Source organism: Monodon monoceros, unplaced genomic scaffold (genome assembly GCF_005190385.1).
Source record: "Monodon monoceros isolate NGI ecotype Baffin Bay Population unplaced genomic scaffold, NGI_Narwhal_1 Super_Scaffold_12, whole genome shotgun sequence".
In the NCBI taxonomy this organism is placed as follows: Eukaryota; Metazoa; Chordata; class Mammalia; order Artiodactyla; family Monodontidae; genus Monodon; species Monodon monoceros.
In genome coordinates, this window is record NW_021703768.1 from 124,003,655 (window position 1) to 124,028,507 (window position 24,853).

At 39.0% G+C, this 24,853-nt stretch overlaps 1 protein-coding gene across 4 annotated transcripts in view; it reads right to left on the reverse strand.

Annotated features, from left to right (window-relative positions):
* Nucleotides 1–392: 392 nt before the first annotated feature.
* The window catches only part of JAKMIP2 (janus kinase and microtubule interacting protein 2), a 167,702-nt gene continuing 143,241 nt past the window's right edge, over nt 393–24,853 (reverse strand). The window contains exons 18-22 of one of the 4 annotated variants that reach the window (XM_029217355.1): nt 23,025–23,102; nt 20,064–20,267; nt 14,896–14,961; nt 11,236–11,306; nt 396–928 (exon numbers count right to left, since the gene is read on the reverse strand). In XM_029217355.1, coding sequence (XP_029073188.1) covers nt 11,256–11,306; nt 14,896–14,961; nt 20,064–20,267; nt 23,025–23,102 — 399 coding nt within the window. In that variant the 3' untranslated portion in view covers nt 396–928; nt 11,236–11,255. Of the gene's footprint in view, nt 929–11,235; nt 11,307–14,895; nt 14,962–20,063; nt 20,268–23,024; nt 23,103–24,853 lie in introns of those variants that run through there. The other 3 variants (XM_029217358.1, XM_029217356.1, XM_029217357.1) reach the window with 3 other exon arrangements.

A 24,853-nucleotide genomic window follows, 5' to 3' on the forward strand; every position in this document is an offset into this window, starting at 1 on the left:
TGGCCCTATAGTCGTTGACATTCTAAACAGAACTAAGTCAGGGAGCTTGTGATTTAGAGCATCATCTTCTTAATTTTCAATATGAATGAGATCAGTTTGTTGCTCGTGGAGGACCACAGATGTGACAGAAGGCCAAGGAAGCGTCAACATGTGCTGTTATTTCGTATGTTGCATTCGCCTGGGTCTTTCACTTTGGTTGCCAGTTTAGTCGGGGTCACTGTGATCCACTTCTCCTCTGTCATGTGTGGAATGCATTCCACAAGCTCCACCGTTTGCAGAAAAACAAACCAGACACTCACTGCTTTTCTTCTCACTCAAATTGCAGATGTCTCAGTTCCTGAGTTTTAAACAATAATAAAGACAGAAAAGCAAATCCCTGTAGTAAGAAACCAGACTTTTCAAATGAAATATTTTATTGTAAATAGCTCCTCATGGGTATTCCTCGTGCTTCAATCCCCACCCACCCTTATTTTTTTGTTTGATTTTTTAAAATGATGTTTATTTCAGGACTAGTGATTCCATGGGGTGTAGTGTTACATTAAAATGACATCCCCTGCACAGCAGGGGTAGAATGTTTCTTTGTAACTTTGGTTCCATGCCCAAGACACATCTTTGCTTGATCTGTTGAAACTGTTTCCATTGCTGAATAAGTTTTCTTCTCGCAATCTATGTTTATAGTTCTTTCCTTCTGGTTTGACCTATACATGTTTCATTAAATGCAGCATATATTGTAGATTTTCAACAGGGTCATGTAGGAACTGTCAAGTAAGAAACCTTGAACAATGGCTTTAAAATACACAGTTGTAGTCCTGGCTACATTATAGTTCTAAGCTTTTGATCTCCCTTTCACTGCTGTAAACATTTCTGCCATCTTTGAAGGTTTAGAAGTATCTGCTTTTCTGCAGTCTTATCCGTGTTTTCGGTTACTCTGTAAAACAGACGGAGAAATTCTTTAATCATCACTTCTGTCAATAGCTGAAACAGAATAAAAGCACAAACTCTTTTTTTAAAAGAAAAAACCATCTTTTATTTTTTACCACCTCTTGGAACTGCATGATCTTGTGCATGTTATATAAAGAAAATCTCTAAGCTTAATTTCTTTAATTTAAAATGAGAGAACAGAAGTATCTATTTCAAGGGTTACTGCAACGTAAGGCATGTAAAGCAATTAACAGTTCTTGTCTCATATAAGTGACCTGAAATATTAGCTGTTATCCTTATTGCCTTCTTCTCTGGGACCTTCTAAGCCAATGCCTTGAGAAGCTCAATTAGAATATTATTTTCATTTTATTGTATTTTAAAAAATTTTATTGAAGTATAGTTGATTTACAATGTTGTGCTAATTTCTTCTGTACAGCAAAGTGACTCAGATATATATATATATATATATATATATATATATATATATATATACACATATATATATATATTCTTTTTCATATTCTTTTCCATTATGGTTTGTCACAGATATTAAATACTGTTCACTGTGCTATACAGTAGGACCTTGTTGTTTATCCATCCTGTATATAATAGTATGCCTCTGATAATCCCAAACTCACATTCATTTCCTCCCTTAAACCCCTCCCCCTTGGCAAACACAAGTCTGTTCTCTATATCTGTGAGTCTGTTTTTGTTTCATAGATATGTTTAGATTCCAAGTATAAGTGATACCATATGGTATTTGTCTTTCTCTTTCTGACTTACTTTGCTTAGTATGATAATCTCTAGGTCCATCCATGTTGTTGCAAATGGCATTATTTCATTCTTCTTTGATGGCTGAGTAATATTCCATTGTGTGTGTGTGTGTGTATATATATATATACATACACCACATCTTCTTTATCCAATCATTTGACAATGGACATTTAGGTTGCTTCCATGTCTTGGCTATTGTAAATAGTACTGCTATGAACATAGGGATGCATTTATATTTTTGAATTTGCTGGATCATACAGCAACTCTATTTTTATTTTTTTGAGGAACTTTCATACTGTTTTCCCTAGTGGTTGTACCAATTTAAATTCCCACTAATAGTGTAAGAGGGGTCCTTTTTCTCTACACCCTTTCCAGCATTTGTTATTTGTAGACTTTTTAATGATGGCCATTCTTACTGGTGTGAGGTGACACCTCATTGTAGTTTTGATTTTCATTTCTCTAATAATTAGCGATGATGAGCATATTTTCATGTGCCTATTGGCCATCTATATGTCTTCTTTGGAGAAAGGAGAAATGTCTATTTAGGTCTTCTGCCCGTTTTTTTGATTGGGTCGCTTTGTTTTTTTGTTGTTGAGTTGTATGAGCTGTACGTATATTTTGGAAATTAACCCCTTGTCAGTAGCATAAGATATTATTTTAAAAGCCGGTCTATCTATGTTTTTCAGTGACTTACTTTTATGTCACAACAATTGTATTCAATGGCAGATGGTCTCTACCCCAAGGTCCTGACCTGAGGATTCCTTGGGAATTTTGCCACACAGATTTCCTGTTTGGTCTCAGAGTATCTCTGAAAAGGTATTTCCCTGGGCTATGCCAGTCAAGTCTCCTAGCTCTGTTCCTCTTTAAGTCCATGTGTCTGGGTTTTTGCTTGGGTAGAAGTTTAGGACATAATATGCTATTCCAATAAAAGCCAGAAAATGGCACAGAGGACATGTTACCATGTGCTGCCTAAGGACATGGCCTTTAGAATGTGAATGGCATGGATGGAGAAAATGGGATTTCCATGGAAAAGTCATTTAAATTTTCCAAGGCTTAATTTCCCTGTCTATAAGGTGAAGGTACTAATTCTGTAGCAGGATTTTACTGGCACTCCAGAAATAGTGACCAAGATCCAAAGTGGTGGAAAAGGGGGCATGTAGTACCTTAAGGATGCTTCCAGTCCACCATACAGAGGCAAATTAGAGATTTGCCAAAGAAGTTCCTGCCATAGGTGCCATAGGTGCAAGTTCGAAATATTTCGAACTTGTATTTGCAGAGCCACTTTGTCTACTTCCAAAGACTAGATTAGACTGAGGTGAAAGAGTGACCGAGTCACAGAAGAGAACCAGTGGGAAGGAACTGCAGTGGTTGGGATGAAAGTACACTGTGGGAGGGAGGGGAGGGTGCTAAAAGGTGGTGCTGGCACAAAGGAGACTTGCATTCTATTGCTCAAACACAGAGCAATGCTCATCTATTTCTCATCCTCCTTTGTCTATCTAGGCAGAGAACTGGAGAGGAATGGCAAGGCGAGACGGGGCAGTAACTTCCTTCCCAACAAGAAGCTGAGGCCAGTACCACCAATGATGAGATCCAGAGTCTCAGTGGAAGGGCTTGGGCCCCAGCCAGGCAGGGGATAGTGCAATGAGCTTCTAAAGAATTCACACATATGACCCTCCAAATGGCCCCATCACCTCTCATAGAAAATACAACAAGAACTGGTCAGTAATAGCCAGAAAAACAGCTTCAACCACCAGGGAGGGGGCCATAACCACTGCCCATGGGTTGAGAGGCATGGATCATTTTCCCTCTTCCTCTTCCCTGCCCTCCAGAAGAGCTGAACCTTGCAGAGGGCAGAGGAAGAGACCTCTTAGAGCCAGCTCGTGCACCTCCTTCACCATGGGGATAAGGGAAGAAATGAGATGAAGCAGAGACTGAAGCTGAATTTTTAAATTAGGCTAGACTTTCAAGAACTGGAAATGACTGGAGAAAAAAAACTGGGGAACCAACCTAAGATTTAATTAAAGGATGAGAGAGGGAAATAAGTGAAAGCCTTGTTTTGATAAAAATAGATTGCAGGGCTTCCCTGGTGGCGCAGTGGTTAAGAATCCGCCTGCCGATGCAGGGGACACGGGTTTGAGCCCTGGTCCGGGAAGATCCCACATGCCGCGGAGCAACTAAGCCCGTGTGCCACAACTACTGAGCCTGCGCTCTAGAGGGTGCGAGCCACAACTACTGAGCCCGTGTGCTGCAACTACTGAAGCCCACGAGCCTAGGGCCCGTGCTTCGCAACAAAGAGAAGCCACCGTAGTGAGAAGCCCGTGCACCGCAACGAAGAGTAGCCCCCGCTCACTGCAACTAGAGAAAGCCCACACGCAGCAACGAAGACCCAACGCAGCCAAAAATAAATAAATACATTTATTTAAAAAAAAATAGATTGCATTCAGACTTACATCCCACTGAGATGAGAGCCCCAAACAGCTCGTTACAGCTATAAGATTCCCATAATCCCTGGTAAAGAAGAGAACTAATCTGAATGTGTATAAAAGATGCTTTAAGGTGTGTGTGTGTCTGTGTGCGCGTGCACGCTCTCTTTATAAATATATATGTATATACATACACACACACAGTGTGTTTTTATATATAAAATAAATATGTAACATAAAAGTCTTTTACTTGCAAATTTTCAATTTATATAACCTCAGAGATAAATCCTAAATTCTGTTTCAAAGCACATATGCACCATTTCTCCCCATCACAACTGAAGTAAAGCCCATCATTTGAGTAAAACCATGTTGGTTTTAAAAAACAAATGGATTTATAGGCAGTCTCCCAGAATGTTAAATTTCTGCAGATTGAGTATCTATAAAAGGAACTATGATTTCTACAGCAAAGCCAGGTTTATTCAAACAGGCATTATGAATAAGTGAAGTAGTATCCAATGCGTCACCACACATGACCCATTTTCAATGACCTAAAGGTCAGTATGCTATAACTAAAACTGTATAAAATACAAATCCATATTTGATTCAGAAGGCCCTTCTGGATATTACAAAACCTCAGGGATTCTTTTGAATGTATTGCTCTACAGCGCTGAGCTTTAGTTTCCTCCTCTGTAAAACAGTGACTGCAGTCATCCCTTCTGAGAGTTTACAACACGCCACCAGACTCTAAGTTGATGACTACAGTGATGTCATTTCTGACTTCTGACTCTAGTATCCAAGTACCTGCCACATTGCCCGGTTCACAGAAGAAACCTAGCAAATGTGTGCCGAGATCATTTGATAGGCTACTTATGTTCACAGTTCTTTAGAGTTTTCTAACTGCTAGAAGTTGGTTCAGATCCTTTATGGACCATGTACTTAGAGGCACATTGATTAACAAACTGTAGCTAATTCCTGTTCTCTGGTTATGACAAATAGCCAAAAATCATGAACAGCAATCACGCCCTATTCCTGACTTCCACATATGCTTTTCATGGTAAAGCGTACCACCATCTAACCAGTTATACTGTACCATCTGGGACCCTAAGGGCCATTCCCAATACTTTTCAATCTATCAACCCTTATATACAACTTATCGTACAGTATTCAATAAATGGTAGCTGTTATTCTTACTTCCATTTTATAGATGAGGAAACTGATATGGAAGATTGTTAGATAATTGGTCCTTGAGAATCCTAGTAAAGAAGATAAAAATATTGAATGAAACTTAACTGAAGCTAGAGGATCAAGGAAGGCTTCCCTGAGTCCGTAATTTTACAATGAGATGGGAAGGACAAATGGACATTAACTAGTTGATGGTGCTGTTGGAAATGTGGTCCAGGTAGAGGGAAGCACGTCTCAGAATGCATGATCTAAAACAGAACGCTTGGTGTGTCCTAGGAACTTGGCTTTTAATGATCCTTTCTATGGGCTAGGTACTATATTGGTTACTTTACTTATATAATATTACTTAATTCTCAGAAAAATAGTAGATGCTATTACTTGCTAATTTTTAATTAGGAAATTAATGTTTAGAGGGGTATAATAGTATCTCTTTTCCAGAACTGTTGTAAGTATTACATAAAATAATGGACATGAAATGTACTTTTTCAACTGCAAAACAGGATGTCCTCTTCCTTATTATAGTATAATTACTATCATTAAAAATGCATTTATTGATTGTCAACTATGTGCTAGACACTGTCTAGGTATTTGAGATACAAGAGTAAAGAAAACATCTATGGTCTTTGCCCTCATGAACTTTATATGCAAGGAAGGCGAGAGGCAGTAATTAAAACAAAACAAAACAAAACCCAAAACTCCAAATGCATATAACATTTGACTGGGAGTGAAATCTAGGAAGACTTCCCTGAGGGAATCACAAGTGAGCTGAGATCTGAAGGATGAGTGAGAAGGTGTTCTCTAGATAAAGCAGCACAGAAAGTATAGTTGTTCCTCCGTGTCCATGAGGGTTTGGTTCCAGGACCTCCCACCAAAATCCAAGGATGCTCAAGTCCCTTATATAAAGTGGTGTGGTATTTGCATATAACCTATGCACATTCTCCCATATACTTTAAATCACCTCGAGATTACTTACAATACCTAATACAATGGAAATGCTATGTAAATAGTTGCCTGCATGCAGCAAACTCAAGTTTTGCTTTTTTGGAACTTTCTGGAATTTTTTTTCCCGAATATTTTCCATCCACAGTTGGTTTAATCCAAGAATGTGGAACCTGTGGACATAGAGAACTGACTCTACTCTGCACACAAGGGCTGAATGGGCAGACCTCTGTGGTAGGCGGAAGGGAGTATAGCTCATCAAGGGAAATCCTGGAACAACACGAGGCCTCAGTTAGTCTGTAGTTAGATCAGACAGGGCTTTTTTGGCCACATTAAGGAACCGTGATTTGACCCTAATGGTGATGTTTTCCCAGGAAGGGGGCATGATTAGATTGGTGTTTCCTAAAACTCATTTGGGCTGCTGTATGAAGAGTGAGTTATGAGAGTGTCTGAGGAGAACCACTGACTCCAATAAGTAAGATATCACCCCTGTGGAGCTGGGGGAGAATATATTTATGTATTCTTTCCTCTGTTCACTCATTCTTTAAGTTATTCTCCAAACGACATATAAAGAACAAACTGGATAGTTATCTTGGTGTTACATTACTATGCTATCCAGGGCCCTGATCTAACAGGTCACAAATCTGCTTTCACCTTCATTTACCCAGCTAGTTATTCATTCATACATCTGCCCTTCAGTCCATCTGTCAATTTAAAATTTATTCAGCACCTAAGTATATATAAGGCACTGTTGTAGACACTGAAGATACAAAGATGAATACAGCATAGGCCCTACCCTAGGCTTTACTAACAGTCTAATGTGTGAGGCAGATAGGGAAACAATTTTAATACGACTAGATAAAGGCTAATGGATATGTTTACATAAAGGAAGGGCTGATTAGCTAGCATATAATGCTGCATCAAATGGACATCTTTTACCAATATAAAAGAACAAGGAGCAAAATTCTCCGATTTTAAACAACGCATATTGTAGATATTGGTCAATTGCCATTTGTTTTCCACATGTTACCTATAGGCATTAGTGGGAAGAGGGATTGAAAAAAATGTAAATATAACAAGAAATAAACATTCGTATATTTTAATGGAGAATTTGTAACTAATCAGCTGTGGCTGTTTTTATAATACAGCATTTATTGTTAAGTTTTTTGGGGATCAGAACAACAACACAATGTTATGTGCCTTTTAACATGGTTTATGTTACTAGACAGGAAGCGAAAATATTGAGCTATCAAGTTCAAAAATTCATGGTTGACACCAGAGAAGTATCATTAAAAATGAACTAGAATATGTGGATAAAGAATCACGATCACCTGTTCTCTGTCTGGTCTTCCCAACTTCAAAATGACCAAAGCTGGTTCTGTTTTGTTCTTCACTAATCCATCCCTCCTCAGAAGAGGAGGATTTTCAATGGTCATTGTAACATGGATGTAACAACTAACCTGGTGATAGCTATTTCTGCACTCCTCTCATTTTCTTGTTTCCTTTGCCTTCCTGTGTAAGTGTCTAACACGGAAGAATTAGTGGTACACTATTTATTAGAATAAAAATACAGAATACTTGGAGGAAAGAAATACATGAAGGAGATTAAGAGGTACAAACTTCCAGTTGCAACATAAACGAGTCTTGGGTATGAAATGTACAATGTGGGGAATATAGTCAATAAGTTGTAGTATCTTTGTATGGCAGCTTGTAACTAGACTTATTGTGATGGTCATTTTGAAATGTACAGAAATATCGAATCACTATGTTGTGTAACAGGAACTAACATAATGTTATAGGTCAATTATACTTCAAAAACCAGCAAAGAAACTCATAGAAAAAGGGATCAGATTTGTGATTACTAGGGGCGAGGGGTAGGGGGAAGAGGAACTGGATGCACAATCAAAAGGTACAAACTTCCAGGTATAAGATAAATAAGTTCTAGGGATATTACGTACAACATGATAAATATAATTAATGTGATTGTGTATTATATATAAAAGTTGTTGAGAGTAAATTCTAAGAGTTCTCATCACAAGAAAAAATTTTTTTTCTATTTCTTTAATTCTGTAGATGCTCACTAAATTTACTGTGATAATCATTTCACGATGTATGTAAGTCAAATCATTATGCTGTGTACCTTAAACTTATACAGTGTTGTATGTCAACAATATCACAATGAAACTGGAAGGAAAAAATGAATGCATGAGCAGATGGTATCTCCCGAAACTACGTGGGGTTCCCCTACTTAAGGTAAAAGTCCCACGATAATGCGTGAACGGAGTTATTTAGTCAGCAGCCACTGAAAGCAGTAAGGAGTTAGGAGCCTTCAGCAGCTTCTAGATCATCACTGACAAAAATGACTTAGGTAATTGCTAAAAGGAAAGAAGCATAAGTCATTTCATTTTAAGGAGGCTATCTTTATATACAGTTTAAGTTAGTCTTAGGTTTAGAGCAGAATATAAATCTTTAATAGGAACAATATTTTTGTGGTTTTATTTGCAGCATACTCTTACTACCCGCCAATAAGAAAGCACTTTTCTTCCTTACTTCTTCCTACCTCTCTCTTGCCTGCTTTGGACATATAAGTAGCATTAATCACTTTCCAGTAATGTCTTATTCCCTTGTATTACTGAAATCCAGATTATTCTCGGAAAAGAAGAGATGAAAAGGTAACTACTCCTTTTGGTTTAGGTAGTAAACTACTCGGCAGTACTTAGAGGTTTTATTTTCAAACTTGTATATTTGCAAACTCAGTAAATGTGATAGCCACCTTTTTTTCTTCTTTTTTATAATAGCTAAGAGTTGCTGATTACTGAACCATGTGCCAGTCAATGTGGCAAATCCTTTATATGTATAGTCTTATTTAATTCTTTCAACATAATGCCATGCTGGAGTTAATATGATTATAACCATTTTATGGAATAGGAAACCTAACCTTGGTCTAAACCTACCATGACATGGCTAGTATATGGCAGGATTCAAAGTTAACAGTAGAGTTAACTTCAAAGCTGTACAGTCTACTCAGCCTTTTTCCTCTACATATTTTTACTACCCAGATTCACTGCCACATTAATTTGCTATATTATTATTATTGATTATAATTGCATTTTTTCATTTGACCATTCCTAAGTGTCAATCACGCACGCCTCTGGAGGAAAAGCAAATCAAATTTTGTATATCCCTCGAGGAGTTACAAAAAATTGGAAAAGGTATGGAGATGAGCACATTGCAATTTCAAAACCCAAGAGCTATGTAGTAGTACACAGATTGTAGACAGGACCCCTCTGATTGCTGATATATATGAACATAAATAGTGCTCAAAATGTGAGAGAAAGGCCCTCTTTCATTTGTGAGGCAGAATGGGGTTAAAAGTGGACTCTGGCGTGAGCCTGTCTGGGTACAAATCCTAGTCCTGCCCGCTGTAGCTATATGGTCTTGGGAAAATCACATGCTGTAGTTTCTCCAACTTTAAAAAAAAGGAGTAAAAGCAACACCTCCTTTCTAGGGGGTTTTGTGAGGATTAATGTATCTATTGCTTAGAACAGCACCTAGCATGTAATTGTTAGTCATTATTGATATTAATGTTCAAGCCTACTCATTTTCTAGCTAGTATTTATGTATTTATGAAGTTTGATTTTTCTTCCCTACACCACCATGTAGTACTTGTGTCTCAATGAACTTTATTTGCCTCATTGATTGATTGATTGATTGACTGACTGTTATTTGGGGTATGGGAGGGCTGTTTGTTTTCTCACGCTCTGGCCATTTTGATCCTTTCCTAGAGAATCTCACCTATTTCTCTTTAGATATTCTCATTCAGTTTAAGAAACTAAGTCCTCTTCTTTATGTGCTGCAAGGTTACTACCCTTCTTGTCAGACAGAGGATAATTTTCAGTCTGAAAAGAAAATCTTTTGGAGGAAGGAATAAAGCCAGGGAGTTGGGTATATGAGGATACAACTTTCTGGGGATATCTGCTTCACTCCTTCCTTGTATCAGGTCATGTTAAAGTACTTTTGCTTTTCTGTTTCACATCCAGGTAACAGAGTTGATACCCACAGAGAGAGAAAGTGTCTCTCTTCCATTTTTCAACTTGTTATAGAAAACGTTAAGTAACGTGAGGTCCAGGAAAGATCCCTGCATAATATAACTTAATAGGATAACCAAAGTGGACACACGCCATGGTAAACAGATTTAGAATAGCAGCTAGCCCTTGTTTATTTTTAAATAATGGTGTTAAGGTTTGTGGTTTCTGTACCTGGGTAGACATCAGAATCACCTGGTATGCTTGTTAAAAATATAGATCAATCTTTACTCTCCACCTCTCTCACCCTCTGTCTCATCCCCACGTCTAGTAATCTGCTTCATTAAATCGGAGGTAAGGATTTGGAATCTGTATTTTTAATAGCATTGGGAATCACTGTCTAAGATGATTTATACTTGTATTCATAAGAAATTGACTTGATAATATAATAATAGTGAGTCTTCATTTTTTTCTAAATTGACATTGAAAACTATCTTATTTTAAAACAAGATCAATCTCCCTAAACAGTCTTTTTTCCTGAGTCCTGATGAAGAGGGACTGGGAGAAAGGGTTAAAAAATCAGTCATTTTTAACTTGTTAGATTTACAGAAGCAGAATTTTCAACCTGGAAGAGAGACTAAAAACATACTCACATTTTTTTACTTTGCAGATACAGAAACGACTCTTTCAGTGTAATGAGGGGCTACAATGAGAAGTCACAGATCCACAGACATGATGACTTCCCAAAGCAAGACAGTTAGCTAGAAAAAAATTCTTGATTTCCGTCATGCTTCATGGTTGCTTCATTTCTTTAATAATCACCCAAATGGATTGGATCTATTTCTCATTTTATGGCATTTAAATACCCAGTGTATTGTTTTAAAAAAAACATGGGCATAGTAACTATATGCAGCATCCTTCTTATCAAATACCTCTTAGAAGCACATTTTGAGAATTAAATGGAATCTTACCTGTAAGAGGCACCTTGACATCAAGGCCATAGAATAAAGGCAAGAGAGAAGAACAAGAATAGAAACAGAAACTGCAGAAGAAAAAGAAGAAGATTATGTAAATCTGAATTTCTGTACTGCCATTCAGGTCGTACAAAACTTCAGCTTTTCCACTTTGCTCAAATCTGACCATTTCTCATATATACACCAACACCTTTTATTTCAAAAAACCATACCTTTTATTTATCCACTGGTAAAGCAATGCAATGAATAACTGGTGTTCAACTAACATCGACTGATACATTTTAGAACTCTGAGAGGGTCTTAACAGGTCATCGGCCTAAGCTCCTAATTTTATAAGTAAGAAAAATAAGCACAGAGCAGTTAATCAATAGTCTAATTGCCTATAATCTGATGGTACAGTGAAGCCTAGAGGTTAGACCTTCCAAGTCCTACTCTATTACATGTTATTGTCTCTATTTTTAATGTGTGAGAGGGTAATTTAAAAAATTAAAAATGATCGAAGTGTACACAATCACTCAATGCTATCATTATTTGGTTAACGTGTTAGGTTTTAGGACTAAGGTATTAATCTGTAGGGTAAACATATGATCACTTATCCACAGTGGGGCACTCCTCAGAGGGAAATGGAATTGTATTAGTAATTACATCAGGGCAACAGGTATAACCTGGGTCTGTCCTGGTTGAGTGAGGATATGTGGTCCTCCTACTGGTATGAACTATGCTTATTCATCAGAGGTAACTACACACAGTGAATGGATGCTGCCGCTCCAGACTGTCATGCTTTTGAGATAGATTTCTCCTTTTGGACTCATAGAAGTTAAATGGAGTCCGATATTTCTCTCTTCACCAAGAACCTTCACCAGAGAAGCAGATACTTGGATGGAAAACATGCTTGTGTAGCACTGGTAGAAAACCAACTGTATACTAATTATAAAATGTCATAGGTCAGATCAGTTTTTTCAAATACTGATTTCCTCGGTGATTTACAGAGTCATGAAGTCTTTTGCCTTGTTATCACACTTCAGGAGCCTTCTGTTGGTCATGACATTTTTGAATAGGGTCCTGTATGGCAGTCTCATATGGGGCATATTATTTGCATATTTCCTTTAATGCCATACTTATAAGGCTCTTGCTTCCCTGTGGCAAAATTGCATGAACAAGTTATAGACATGGTGTGAAGAGCCATGTATTAGTGACTGGTCTAGTACTATGAAAAGCAGAAACTCTGTCCTTTTTTTTTTTCCACTCCTTGAAGATGGATAGTAATAGGATGGCACATGGAACAGGAGTGGATGGAGGAGAGGAATGGAAGGCTTCCACTATTCCCATGAGAAGGTCAGGTGTCAGAGCTACCTCTCTGGGCATGAGGGGACGCCCATCACTTGATTTACAATGAGAGTCTAAATTCCATGCTATGTGGTAGGCAGGCTGTGGCACTTAGGGTCAGATACCTGACCTCTGGTCTTGATTTGCCATAGACTGGTTATATGATTTGGGGAAAGTTGTTTAGTGTCTCTGAGCCTTTGTTTTATTATCTGTATAAAAGGGGAACATAATATCTGTGGTATGTTTCTCAGGATAATTATAATTAATAATAATAATTATTATCTATTATAATAATAATTATAATGAATGATGATAATTCATCATCAAATGAGATGATGAATGTGGAAGTGCCTCGGATGGTGAAGAGCGGCACGTGGGAAGCAATTTTGCTATGTTTGTTTTTATCACCTGATTTATACTCACTGTGTGCATGGGAATTAGGAACAAAGAAGGAATACTGTATGTACCCTGAGAAGGTGTTCAAGTACTCCAGGGGAAAGGATGAAGACTATCACTGACATAAGTGATCTTTAGCCTTTTTACTATGCTTGTGGATGAGTAGAATTGAGGTCAAGTGAACAGAAGGTACTTTATAAACCTCATCTGTCATTCTAACCTCTAATCAAAAACCAACTGGATTGTTTTTGAAGTGGCTTAGTTTAGTACTACATATGGAATATGCTGCTTTGATAGCTAAATAATCGTCATTTTCTGTTAAGTACATTAACCTATTATCATAAATATTTAGGAAGTTCAGACCTGTAAAATGAAAAGTTCACACTTAATTTGGCTAGGGTGGTGACCTGACTAGATGTTAGAAAATTCCTTTATTTGTTTGTTTTTCCTCAGTTAAGTGGGGACTGAACTGAACGAAGTTTCTGGGGAAGAGCTGGCAGCTTCCTCCTTGAGCCACCCCAGGACTGTTTACGGATTAGCAGAGAGACTGACTAGGACCAAGGGTAGCCATTTAAATACGTGGAAAACGGAAGATAGCAGGTGTGTCCTTTGACAGCCAGGGAAACTGTGGACAACCCCTGCTTTCTATGGGTCTCTCTGCCAAACACTGGGAAATTAGATGCAGCTTTTCGTTTACTACACTCTTACCCTGAAGAACTAAATAGCACAGTTTGGAAAAGAGGAAAATTCAAATTTAAAATTTTGTATAAGATATGTAACTTTACATTTGGAAATTTAAAAAAATATACTTTAATTTGACTTATACTTTTTTAGTGTTTCCTAATTTTCATGTAAGTGACCTCATTTTTTTCCTCATGGAACCCATGAGAGGAGGTGAGGGTGAGTGTTACCATCCCTATTGAATAGATATGGCTTAGACACAGTGGGTAAAGTCACTTACCCAAGCTCAAATAAGTACATGAAGACCGAGACTACATAAGAATCTAGGTGGCTGATTGTTTGGCTACTGGACCCTACCAGTGGCCTTTGAGCTCACGTAAGGGCAACTATAAAAGCCATTTGGGATGAACCAAATTCTAATCACTATCTCAGAAATGGCAGGTGGTTTGCTATTTGCTTCTTGGGTGCCCATGAGATACTGCAAAACAACCATGCTTTTTCGCAACACAGGGATTCAGGCTGCTACTTCCAGTCAATGAGACTGGAACTCCATAGAACACCTCTTGCCATCCCTGCTGTGTTCCTTGGCAGGGCGCCCCTGGCATCGTAGGCAGGATAATTCTTTGTTATGCAAGACTGTTGAGCTCACTGCAGCTAAGGAGCATCCCTGCGCTAGCCCTCTCCCTTCTCCCAGAACACACACAATTCCAAATGCCCTCTTTACCTCACCTCCACCCCTGCCAAAAGTGTTGGCTGACTTGGAAGAAGCAGTTCCTCTCTCAGACCACTGGGGAAGTGACATGAGGGCATAGTTTTCATGTGTCAATCTAAATTTCTGAATGTATTATTGAGGTGAAATTGCAGCACAAGGAGGAAAGGGCTTTTTATGAATAATGGGAAAGACTTTTTTAAAAAGGGACTAAAAAGATTTTAAAAAGGAAGAGGAACGTAGAGTAACAAAACTCAGAAGAAACTTTTGGCAAAGAAGTGAAGATGGGAAAGGGAAAACTGAGGAAAGAAAACACTGATAGAAAAGGACAGGAATCGACACAAAAGGCAAAAATGTAACTGAAGGCAGAAGCTTTGCTAGAATCCTGGTGCCTGACTACAGGCAGAGTTTACGTTTACTGTAACTATACCTGCCTACACAAGATACACAATAGCTGAGAAGAAAGAAAACACGGTGAGTGAAAACAATATTATTGTCTGATCTAAAAAATAAAGATTGAAATACATATTGAACTTCACATGTACCTTTTCTTCTAAGTCCTTTATCTGTCTTTTCTGGATGTCTGTTTTATCTTCTAAGTCACGAATTCTCTGAAAAAAAAAGGGATGGGAAAAAGAAGCTTTTCAGTCTGTTAAACAAGAAGATCATTCACCAACCTAAAACACAGAACTTTCTATAAAAACATAACATCTGGAAATGTCACATATACGTTTTTCTATACCCAGTGGGTTATTGCATGTTTCAAAAATTACCCGTACTCACAGTGAAAATCATTGTCATTGATTGTATTTTAAAAATATTTGCCATCCCTTTCTCTTCTGGGTCAATCTATCCCTGAAGACCCCTTCCCTGTGAGAGAGGCATGATTCTCACCCCACTGTCCTTGGGCTTGGTCAGGAGACCTGTTTTGGCCAGTGGAACGTGAGTGGGAGTGAGATGTGGGAAAGCCACATCCTTGTAGAGACAGCTGTATGTCCCAGAACTAGAGAGCAAGAAACAAATTTTGTTGTAAACCATTTGATTAAGGTTTTTGGTTGTTTATTACCTCACTAAAAAATAGCTAAAACTGGCTCACACAAATGCAACTAGCCCATCGGTTTCTGTTCTACCTTTTTTTTTTTTCCAACCTTATATCAAATCTGTTTCAGGGTGGAACTTCCTCACGAAACAGGACTGACCAATTTTCACAAAACAAGGTAGCGATTCCACCTCAAAAAAATTGAAAAGAAGGAACTGATAAACTAGGGGAAAAAACCCCCCAAACATAACAAGAATAACACAAGTAATCCTGAAGACAAAAAAGTTCCAGAACTGTCTTTGAAATTACCTGTAAACTATAACAAAATTCCAGTAATTTAAATAGCACAGATTTGAAATTGACATTACATAGACTAATTTATAAGTGAAAAGAGTCTTCAAATTTCCTTCTGGCAATCTAAAGGCCTTGTATGTTCATGGTACAGGGTTACACAGGGCAAGCTTGTAATTTAATGCCTCTTTTGGGAATAATCAGAAAATGGAGAACTGGAGTCTAAGGAGAAAACAATGGAAGCTAAACAACGTGATAATATAGAAGGAGAGGTTTTACAATGCAATGTGCGGAGACAAAAGGGAAGCTAGAACAAAGAACAGTTGAACTTGGAAATCATATCTTCCTCTCTCTAAAATGGTTCTCAACTGGGGGTGATTTTGCACCCCAGATGACATCTGGCAATGTCTGGACATTTAAAAAGTTAGTTAATTTATTTTAAAGTGTAATATTCAGTGGTTTTAGTATATTCACAAAGTTGTGCAACCATCACCACTATCTAATTTCTGGACAGTTTTGAATCACATGTGATCACTGGTCACAACTGGGGGAAGGGGTGCAACTAGCACCTAAGGGGTAGAGGCCAAAGATGCTGCTAAACATCCTGCAGTACACAGATCAGTCTCCACCCCCCCACCCCACCCCCATAAAGAATCATCAGGCCCAAAATGTCAGTAGTGCAGAGACTGGGAAATCCTGCTTTAAAGGAAAGAGGGTGAGGTTTGTGCAGGAGAGGAGGGTGTGTTTTGTCAGAAGGACCATGAAATTATGTGACAATGAATGCTGATGTGTGTGTCAGTGAATGATAAATGTGTGTGATGTGTGTGCTTGTATTTCCATAGTGCGGCTTATGCTCCAAAGCTACACAGTGAAAGAATAAATTTGCTAGCTATTTCTACCTTGAGTGTACAAGAACTTCCTTCTTATGTGTGCTGGATGTAGAGGCAAGCACTACACCAATACAATCATGAGATTACTATGGCATCTATGCAGCCACCAAGCCTGTGCTTGTTGGGCACCTTCTCACATGTTCAGGACTGTGCTGGATGTGATGGAGAATACAGGCAAGGCATCAATTAGTTCCTGATCTCAAAGAACTATCACATCCAGATGGGGAGAAAAAATGTAAAACACAGGGAAAAACAGATTAAGCAGAAAAGTAAACAATGGCGAAACTATGCACAACTTCATCGCCAACCTCTAACACCCAGTACAGTGTTTAGCACAAAGAAGCTGCGTATACATACTTATTCAATGAGTTAGGTAAGCTACACTGTGTGCTGCGGGCTTTATGTCTTTTTCCGTCCCTTCTGCTTGCCAGCCTGCCATCCAGTCTCACAGTAAACTCTATGGAGTCCAAAATAGATCCCTTTTCTACGACTTTTTGTCTCTATTGCTACTAAGTACACCAAGTCCCCCATCATGACTGTGTGAGAGGTTACTGCCGGCTCTTCCTGCTTCTAATCTTGTGCATCCTACATCCACCTATAGTAGCCAGTGTGAACTCTTAGAATGTGAAATGATCACGGCAGTCCTTGAGTTTTAAGGGGGCGAGGAAGAGGGAGAGGGACAGTTAGCCAAGTTGCTCTCAGAATAAAACCCAAACTCCTTCAAGGCCCAGCATGACCTTGGCCTGTCTCACCTCTCCAGATTCATCTCATAACCACCTTCCCTTGGCTCCATATGCCCCTGCCATACTGGCCTTCTCTCTGCTCCTTAAATATTCCAAACATTCCCATGATAGAGACTTAGCCCCTGCTGACCCTAACTTCTGGGACACCTCGCCAAAATCTTTGTGTGGCTGACTTCTTGGGATTTCGACATTTTCAGAGAGGCCTGCTCTGATCAGCCAGTTTAGAGTGGCTAATCCTACTCCCAAACTCACTCTGATTCTCTCCCTCTCCCTCCCTCCCTCCCTCTCTCTCTCTCACACACACACACACACACACACACACATCTTCAGAGCACTTATTGCCACTCTCTGAAATTGCCCTGGCTATTGCTCATTTGCGCTGTCGCTATTTCCCTCTTCATCGGTAGGATACATGAGAACTGTGACCTTTATGTCTTTCTCCACCATCACACTCCCAGCACCCAGCACAAGCAGGCCCTCAATAAATGGTTCTGAATGAGTGTATGAAAAGGGTATGGAATGTCGATTTTTTCAGTAGTATGTAGTTCATTGTGTTCATCAGGGAGAGCATTCTGAAGAGCTGGATCTAAACTGAAAAGTGAGAAGATTTGGATAAGTGCAGCAGACTCTGAATGACATTTTGGGGTGAGCAGTCAGGAAAACAAAGGCTTGGAGGTGGGAAATCATGGCCTAAGGGGTACGGGAAGAGTTCTGCATGAGAGGAAGGTAAGCTATGAAGATTGTCTCAAATCTGGGTTTTAGGGGAGGAGTAGCCAGCTACTGAAGGACCTGGAGATAGCATGATTAGACTCAACTGGAAATTGGGATCATGGAGACTTTTGAGGAAGAATATGACATCAGAAAAGGGGAGAAGGAGAAGGAAGACCCCAGGGTTTTCAGCTTGAGTGCTTTGACATGTGGTAGTTCTACTAACCAAGACAGGCAGATGGGGAGAGAAGGGAGAAGTAAGGATAAGAATGTGTGTTTAGGTATGTTTCATTTGAGTTCACTCTAAAACATTCAAACAGAAATGTCTAATAAGTGGTTAGTGATATGCTCTAGAATTTAGACTGCATTATAAACTTATATATGACAAATCCTGGCCAGTGCTTTCTGGAATAATTCTCTCAAATCAAAGCTACTGATTGAAAGGAAAGTAAGAAATAACTGGAAAGGCATATTCTAATGAACATCTGGTTGGGAGACAGAAAATGTCAATAAAACTCTCTGAGGCTTAGAAATATAATGTACTTAACAGTTCAGACTGGGTAACTTAAAACAAAACAAACAGAACCATCTCTTTTGGGAGTGAAGTACCTTAGCTGACTGAAGAGACACAAAAGCATTGACAAGGCTTTAATCATAAAAAAATTTAGGTAACTATTTGTCCATCTTAAAAATAAACACTTCTGCGGTTCTATGACACACCTCCTTCTTTGCTGAAATTAATTAAATGCTATTGCAGCCTGAGAAATTTATGCAGAGGACATGTTCATTCCCTTATAGAAGGAAAGAATGCCTGCATTAATGCAATGATACTGCACAGTCTATTATTGAAAGCTTTAAAACTCTCTTCAGAGTCAAAATCCAAACTTTATGATGGAATCTCAAGAACCAGTGAAACAAACATGTATGTGTTTATCATCTCTGGGACAAAATGGCTTCAGAGTTCCGTGTTAACTTGGGTAATTTGTTAGCCTGTAAAGATCCACAAAAAATAACTCCTGTTCCTTTTCTACTCACCTTGATCTCTAATGACCACATGACTCTTACCTCCCGTAGAGCCCATCTGGATTTCGTACCAGTTGCTTATTTCAGCTTATGAGTACCGAATACCCTAGCCTGGAACTTTCAATTCTGGAATTATTTCAGAATCTGCTTTTTGACCAGGACCCTAGTCTTTGCCTGGCAATCCGTGACATGAACAAATAGTTGGAATTAAGAATTTTGGCTATAAGTTAATATTGGGTGTTTATTTTGAGCCTTGCCGGTCTAGATAAATCATATAAATTATAGATGATTCAAGCTGTAGAAGACAGCATAGTGCAATGTTTATGTGCACTGGCCTTGGAGTCAGGCCAATCTGGGCTGTAATTCTGGCTCTGTTGCTTACTATCTGTCATCTTGGGCCAATCACCTAAGCACTCTTTTCTTCAGTATCATGATCTCTTAAGCTGGGATAATAAGAATACTTACAGGAGTGGGCTATTGCCAAGAATAAATGAAACAATGGAAGTAGAGCCCTTAGTTTAGTTCCTGACCTATAGCACATGCCAGTAAGTAAGAAGCAGCTTCCATGCTTTGTTGCTGTTGCTGTTTATTCTGGGAATAAAGAGAAAGGTCCTTGTTCCCTTTTACCCTCTTCGGATTATTTGATCAGGCTAGGTTATGGACTGGGATGAGTAACAGTGGGGAAGCATTATCTGTGTCCTGGACTGAGTCCCAGAGAGTCCCTTCCCAGCATAAGGGACATAATCAGGCTCCATGAGATTCAAGGGGTGTTTCAGGACAAAGTAGTCGCAAAAACAGTAGCATGACACAGTGCTTCTGAAGTGCCAATTCTCTTCAGATTAGTTCATTATAAAACCGTGGTCCTGTTTCTGAGTGTAGGTGGAAAACAATAGCTATTTATTTTACTCTTTGAAAATAGCTTCTAGCTCCCAGGCTTCTCCATACTCATACCCAACACTATGTACTGAGCACTTGGTCCCATTTTCTTAGTACCACCCATGTAGTGACTACATCCTCACCTGATGGGCTTGCTGTAAGAGCTCCATTCTCTCCTGTAGAATCTGACAGTCGTACTCTCTGCTCTTCCTCAGCATCTGCCGCCGTAACTTTTCCACTGCTGTCCTCAGCTCCTCTTGCTGTTTTTCAGTTAACAATTCACCAAACTTGATAACAGTTTCTTGCTGCAGAGCATTGTACAAAGTCGCTTCTAGTTCCTGGATTCTCTGGCAAATAGAATTAGAAAACCTTGGAATTTAGCATCTTACGTGTGGTGTGTGAATGTACACATGTGTGTACATGTGGAGGGATGTATTACTTTAGTCTCACAGGATCCTAGCAACAAAATAAATTTCAAAGCTTATCCAGCTTAGGGACTATCCTGATGGTGCAGTGGTTAAGAATCTGTCTGTCAGTGCAGGGGACAAGGGTTTGATCCCTGGTCTGGGAAGATCCCACATGCCGAAGAGCAACTAAGCCCGTGCACCACAGCTACTGAGCCTGCGCTCTGGAGCCTGCGCACCACAACTAATGACCCCGTGCACCACAACTACTGAAGCCCGCACTCCCAGAGCCTGTGCTCCGCAACAGGAGAAGCCACTGCCATGAGAAGCCCACACACTGGGACTTCCCTGGTGGCGCAGTGGTTAAGAATCTGCCTGCCAGTGCAGGGGACGTGGGTTCGAGCCCTGGTCCGGGAAGGTCCCACATGCCACAGAGCAACTAAGCCCATGCGCCACATCTACTGAGCCTGTGCTCTAGAGCCCACGAGCCACAACTACTGAGCCCGTGTGCCACAACTACTGAAGCCTGCTTGCCTAGAGCCTGTGCTCCACAACAAGAGAAGCCACCGCAATGAGAAGCCCGCACACCGCAACGAAGAATAGCCCCCGCTCGCCACAACTAGAGAAAGCCCGCACGCAGCAATGTAGACCCAACACAGCCAAAAATAAGTAAATAAAATAAATAAATTTATATATAAGAAAAAGAAGCCTGCGCACCGCAACGAAGAGTAGCCCCCCACTCGCCACAACTAGAGAAAGACCGCGTGCAGCAATGAAGACCCAACTCAGCCAAAAATAAATAATTAAAAAAAAAAAAAAGCTTCTCCAGCTTAAATATCCTTTTGATGATCCCCTTTATAAGATGCCATAAGGATCATCTAGCCAATACGTGAACTACTCCGATGATGGTGAGTTTGTTCTTTTTCTTGGGATCCTGTCCATGTCACATACTTTTCATTTTTAGCAAGTCCTTACTTTGTTATAATAACTGTATATCCTTCTATTCTCAAATGTGGCTGAAAATAAGTTTGTTCTCTCTTTCATTTGACAGATATTTAAAGACATCTATCGTGGTGGCCATATTTTTATAAATAAGCATTGAAAAGTGGTCCAAGTTGGAGTAAAATACTTGAAATTGGAGGTATTTCACACACACAATGCCACCTCTCTTCCACATGACACACCTCTGAAGATGGCTTTATAGTCTCCATTTTTTTCTTATAAAAATAACAATTGAGAAATATAGCCTGGCGTCTTTGGAGTTGGTCTGTTTTTTAATACTCTGAGATTTATAGTTGCTCTAGCTATAAAATGCTTCCTTGAGGCTTTTCTGTTTTAGATGAAGAGTCTACTGCTTCTTATATCCCAGTTTTCTTTTCTTTCACATGCTTCAGATACAGTTACCAAAATCTATCATCTTATCCCCTGTGACTCTGACATAGGTGAAAGGACATGCCCTGGTGAGGGATGTTCTCCAAGCTCCTGTCCTGGACTAAGCAGGTCTCATCTCTTAAAAGTTAAATATATTAATAATTATCTGAATGAGTCTCCAGTCCTGGAACACACACACATGCAGTTTAATCTTACCGTGTGTAGGTAGAGAAGGCAAGGCTAAAAGGATAGGAAGGGAGGGAAAAATTACCTCCTTCTTTATTCTCTAATCAGCGGCCAATACTCATCCTCTCCTTTCCCCATCAGTCAGTGCTCAGAATCTCTTATTCATCTTGGGTGGGGAGTACTAATTCATCTTTGATATAAGCAGGGGCTAAGTGCTTCACTCTTTTCCCAAAAGTGACTCAGGCTGCTTCCAGGAAAGCATTATAAAAACCTCTACTAGCAACTCCTCGAAATGTTCCTCTTTTTCTCTTGAGTCATTACAGTGTATTATGGTGGGGGGCAGAGTGGTGTCCACATGGAGAGAAGAAGTGCAAGCTGTAGTCCAATATTAGGAATGATGCTTTATGAATTTGGTTCAGGGGAGTGGATCAAATGTGCTCCTCCGTCAGCACAATCTTCTGGAGGAGAGAAAAAGGCACAGCCCATTTCCCCATATTTTTTTTTTTAATTTTTAAATTTTATTTATTTTTTTATACAGCAGGTTCTTATTAGTTATCCATTTTATACATACCCATATATTCTTACTGTGGCTGGATGACGGTAGTTAAGGCCACAATGTCTGGAGTCAGATCTAAACACTACCTACTTGTGTACCAAGCTGGGCCAAGTTCTTTCTCTCTCTAAGCCTTCATTTTCTCATATGTAATATATAAATAATAATATTCCCTATACCTCTTAGGGTTGTTGTCAGAAATAAATGAATTAAAAATATGTATCACATTAAATACATCATTATTCTATCCCTAGATTAGGCTCCCCAACAATCAGATTTGATTTAATAAAATTTCTCTTTAATCTACATTGCCATCCAATCTGTTGTTCATTTAAATATTATTTAACAACACAATTCAATTTTTAAAAAAATCAAGTATAATGAAATATTTATTAACTATTATAAGAGTATTGTAACAGCAAAGAACTAGAGATATATTTGTTCTAGAATGAGAACTGGAAACCTCTGAATAAATGAGCTGCACGTTGTGGTCTATTCAAATACATGACATGACAAATTACACAGGATGCTTTACTCCAGAGCATGTAATCGTAAACACTCGGAGTGTCTCCAATGCTTGTTGTACCTACCATATATGCTTGGTCAAGAGCTTGTTTCCTGTAGTCTAGTTCTTCTTCCAGATAGCCTTTGATTTTGCAGAATTGTTCCTAGAAAAAAGGGCGACATTAATAGATAGAGTCAGCTTAGTTAATGAGAAAGTGATATATAAATTGTATTGATTAGCGTTTTCTCTAATTCCACTGTAAGACAAATCACTAGTATTTGTAGGGTCACAGATTTTGTCTTTTAGGGAAATAGTTCAACTTTTATAGTTTCACACAGGGAATGTACAAATCAATGGAAAGAAGAAAAAATATATAACAAACAATCCACATGGAATGTCTTAAAGGATTTTTTATACCAATTTAAGAGTATGTCATTAAGGATAGATTTTTGTTTGTTGGTTGGTTGGTTTGTTTTTTGGCCTCACTGCACGACATGTGTGATCTTAGTTCCCCGACCAGGGATCGAACACATGCCCCCTGCTGTGGAAGCACGGAGTCTTAACCACTGGACCACCAGGTAAGTCCCTAAGGGTAGACTTCTGGCAAGATAAATGCTATAGATGCTAATAAATATATCTGTGTAAATATACTGGGATAGTATATTTTTGTAAGAATGTTATGAAATATAATAGAGCAAAGTTGTATAATAAAAATTTATTCAAACTCATCTGTGTATCATTAGCAAACACAAAGATAGAGAGTGGGCATAAAGTTAACCACACATATTGCTCCATCCACATACCAACTAACTGACCAATTTATCCATCTGCCTGTCTCACTAAGACTTATGAAGGGGTGGTGGAGGCAGGGGGTTGGGGGTGGGCATCTGCTTTCAGAAGAGTCATGGGGGACTTCCCTGGTGGTCCAGTGGTTAGGACTCTGTGCTCTCACTGCAGGGGGCATGGGTTTGATCCCTGGTCAGGGAACTTGGACCCTGGTGTGTCCTAAATAAATAATTTAGGATGGCAAATTGCATGCTGTATGTTTTTTACCACAATTTAAACTAAATTTTATTTTAAAAAGAAAGAAAAAAATAAAAGAGAGTGGAGGCAATTCCACCCACAGTGCCACTTAATGAGTGAGTGTCTGCTCTTGCTGCAAAGCCAGAGTGAGCTGGGAAATGTAAATCTGATATTCCCTTGCTTGTCCTCAGTTTTTGTGTGGCTCTCATATTGTAAGCATCTTGCCATTGGCATTAAAAAATGTATCTTTGTATAGAACGTAGCTCCAAGCACAAGTCCATTCTTTCTCTGTATGCTTAACAAGGAACAAGGGCCTCGTCCAACGCTGAAGGTAAACTTGATTGCATCAACTTTTGAGAGAGGATATGTCTGCATGCGATTTTGCTAGTGACTTTCCTAATTACCTCTGAGCTCCAGTGCCTAGAACAGTGTAACAAGCTGATTGCTTAATTAATGTTTGTGCATTTAAAGAGTTCAAGCGTATTTTGAATATAAACAGTTCTTGTTATATGTTTTGACTTTACAGACCAACCTGTTGGTAAAATATAAGTCCCGTGTAAAATATGAGCTAATGATTTGTAAGGTGTCACATGCTATGTAAATTCAACTTGTTGTTCTTACGATAGGATTCCCTAACCTGATAGGAATCACTACCTGACTTTTAGTAATAATGATAACAGTAATGACCGTACTGTTATAAAAGTCTATGTATTGCTGTAAGTTAAAAATGACCAATTCCCAGGCCTGGGGATTTAAAAAAAAAGCTAATAGTGGCAAACTACACACAACGTAAAATTTATAATCGTAACCACTTTTAAGTAGTGTTAAGTATATTCACAGATAAGAAAGTTTCACAGAAACAAGTTTCACAGAAACTTTCTTATCTTCAGT